At 38.2% G+C, this 1,908-nt stretch overlaps 1 protein-coding gene across 1 annotated transcript in view; it reads left to right on the forward strand.

The window, feature by feature from the left end:
- Nucleotides 1-750: 750 nt before the first annotated feature.
- Nucleotides 751-1,908, forward strand: part of LOC108692836 (malectin-B) — a 1,942-nt gene continuing 784 nt past the window's right edge. Inside the window, exons 1-2 of the mRNA XM_018201340.1 lie at nt 751-1,380; nt 1,457-1,639. Coding sequence (XP_018056829.1) covers nt 1,006-1,380; nt 1,457-1,639 — 558 coding nt within the window. The 5' untranslated portion in view covers nt 751-1,005. The remainder of the gene's footprint in view (nt 1,381-1,456; nt 1,640-1,908) is intronic.

Consider the following 1,908-nt stretch of genomic DNA (forward strand, 5'->3'; position numbering starts at 1 on the left):
AGTTCAAAGGTTAGTTTCATTAAAAACGCAAAAAAACTTGATCCGTACTTTGTGTAAGTCAGCTGAGACAATCTGAACAAATACAGAACAAATACAGAACAAATTCCGATCTTTTAAAATTATTCCATTTTCCTTAGAAGATACAATAGAAATGTAGGGAATAATTGAATAATTCCAATTGGAATCCATTTCGAATAATTCCATAAAGCTGATTCTACAATGAGTTGGTAGTCCTAAGTCTTATCGGTAAATCGGCGAAAGTCAACAGCCAACTTGACTAAGTGGCTCCGCACAATAAATAAAAGGAAATAAAAGGAACAGGGAACAGAAAACAGAGAATAAAAATTTCAACCTATCAGAAATCATGTATGTTGTGGAATATACAGTTTCTGATAGGTTCAAATTCTCTGTTCCCTGTTCCTTTTATTGTGCGGAGCCCCTAAAACTACCGATTTTCTTAAGACTGATCAAATTCGACTTTATTCCTTCCCATTAATCGAATTAAACGATCTGCTGTACAATTAACAACTAGATGCGAAAAATCATAATTCATCTATTTAGGTTAAAACTGATTAAGACTTAAGATTTCCGACTCATTGTAGAATCAGCTTAAGACATACATCCAGCTTATCCAATTATCTATTTTTGAAGTGAAAAGTCGAGGAAATATAAATAGAAGGTAGTGTCCTCCGATGGAGATTCATGATATTGCACGAATTACTATCTCGTGTCACGTCGGTAAGTCAGCGATCTAACTGGATCTAACATTGCGATATCCCAGGCCGCACAGCTGGACTACAATTCCGTTAGCGGGATAGTGTGACGTGCCATGTGGATTCGGTTGCGTGCGATATAAGATCTAAGATCAATCTTTCGCTCTTCCATGCGAGTCCACGCGATCCCGGACACGAAGCGTGTCGGACGACAACATCAGCAACCTGCAGGACGAGTTATGAGTATACAGTTGTGCCGGTGAATGGGTCAAATCTCATCTTACAGTCGCGAATGACAGCTCTAAGAATGCGGTTGCCAACGGGGAACGATGACCTCCCAATCTTCTTGTTATTCCTGCTCGGTGTGCTTGCCTCTCGCTCGTACTGCCTTGAGGTGTTATACGCGATTAACGCAGGTGGCGAGGCGCACACGGATAGTTATGGGATACATTTTGCCAGGGATCCTCTCATGGGGAAGGTCGGCACGGCTTCCGATTATGGTAAGCAGCTCATCATCGGGCGCATCGGCAACGTGGACCAAATATTATACCAAACCGAGCGTTATCATCACAACACCTTCGGATATGACATCCCGATCAACCAGGATGGGAATTATGTTATGATACTTAAGTTTTGCGAGGTGTATTTCAACTCGCCAAACATGAAGGTGACTCTCTTCGTGAAACAGATTTGTCCTGTTAAAAATCTTTCTCAAGTCAAATATGTAATTTATTTCATTTTAGGTCTTTGACGTAGTGCTGAATGGTGACCATACTGTGGTCACTGATTTAGACATCTTTGAGAGAGTTGGTCGAGGTGTTGCACATGATGAATATGTACCATTTAAGGTACAGGGTGGAAAGTTGATATACAATGATGAAGAATCGGACATTCTTGCAGGAAAGATAAGAGTAGAATTTATAAAGGTAGTTGATTAATATATTTTTTAATATTAATATATTTTTTACTGTATACTACATTCTATGCATTAATATATTTCTTTATGTATTGTTTGTTTTTCAAGAGGCACAGATGACACAGTGAAATGCAATGAATTAGAGACTACAATTTAGAACTTCATAGTATCCATCGTATAGATTGTATAACTTTTGATATAATTCAAATGACTGCAGTCAATGGTTAAGATGAAATGATTGCTGTGTTACATTGTCTCTTGTTGAAAAAAAAAAAAAAA

This window comes from Atta colombica, unplaced genomic scaffold (assembly GCF_001594045.1).
Source record: "Atta colombica isolate Treedump-2 unplaced genomic scaffold, Acol1.0 scaffold83, whole genome shotgun sequence".
Lineage (NCBI taxonomy): Eukaryota > Metazoa > Arthropoda > Insecta > Hymenoptera > Formicidae > Atta > Atta colombica.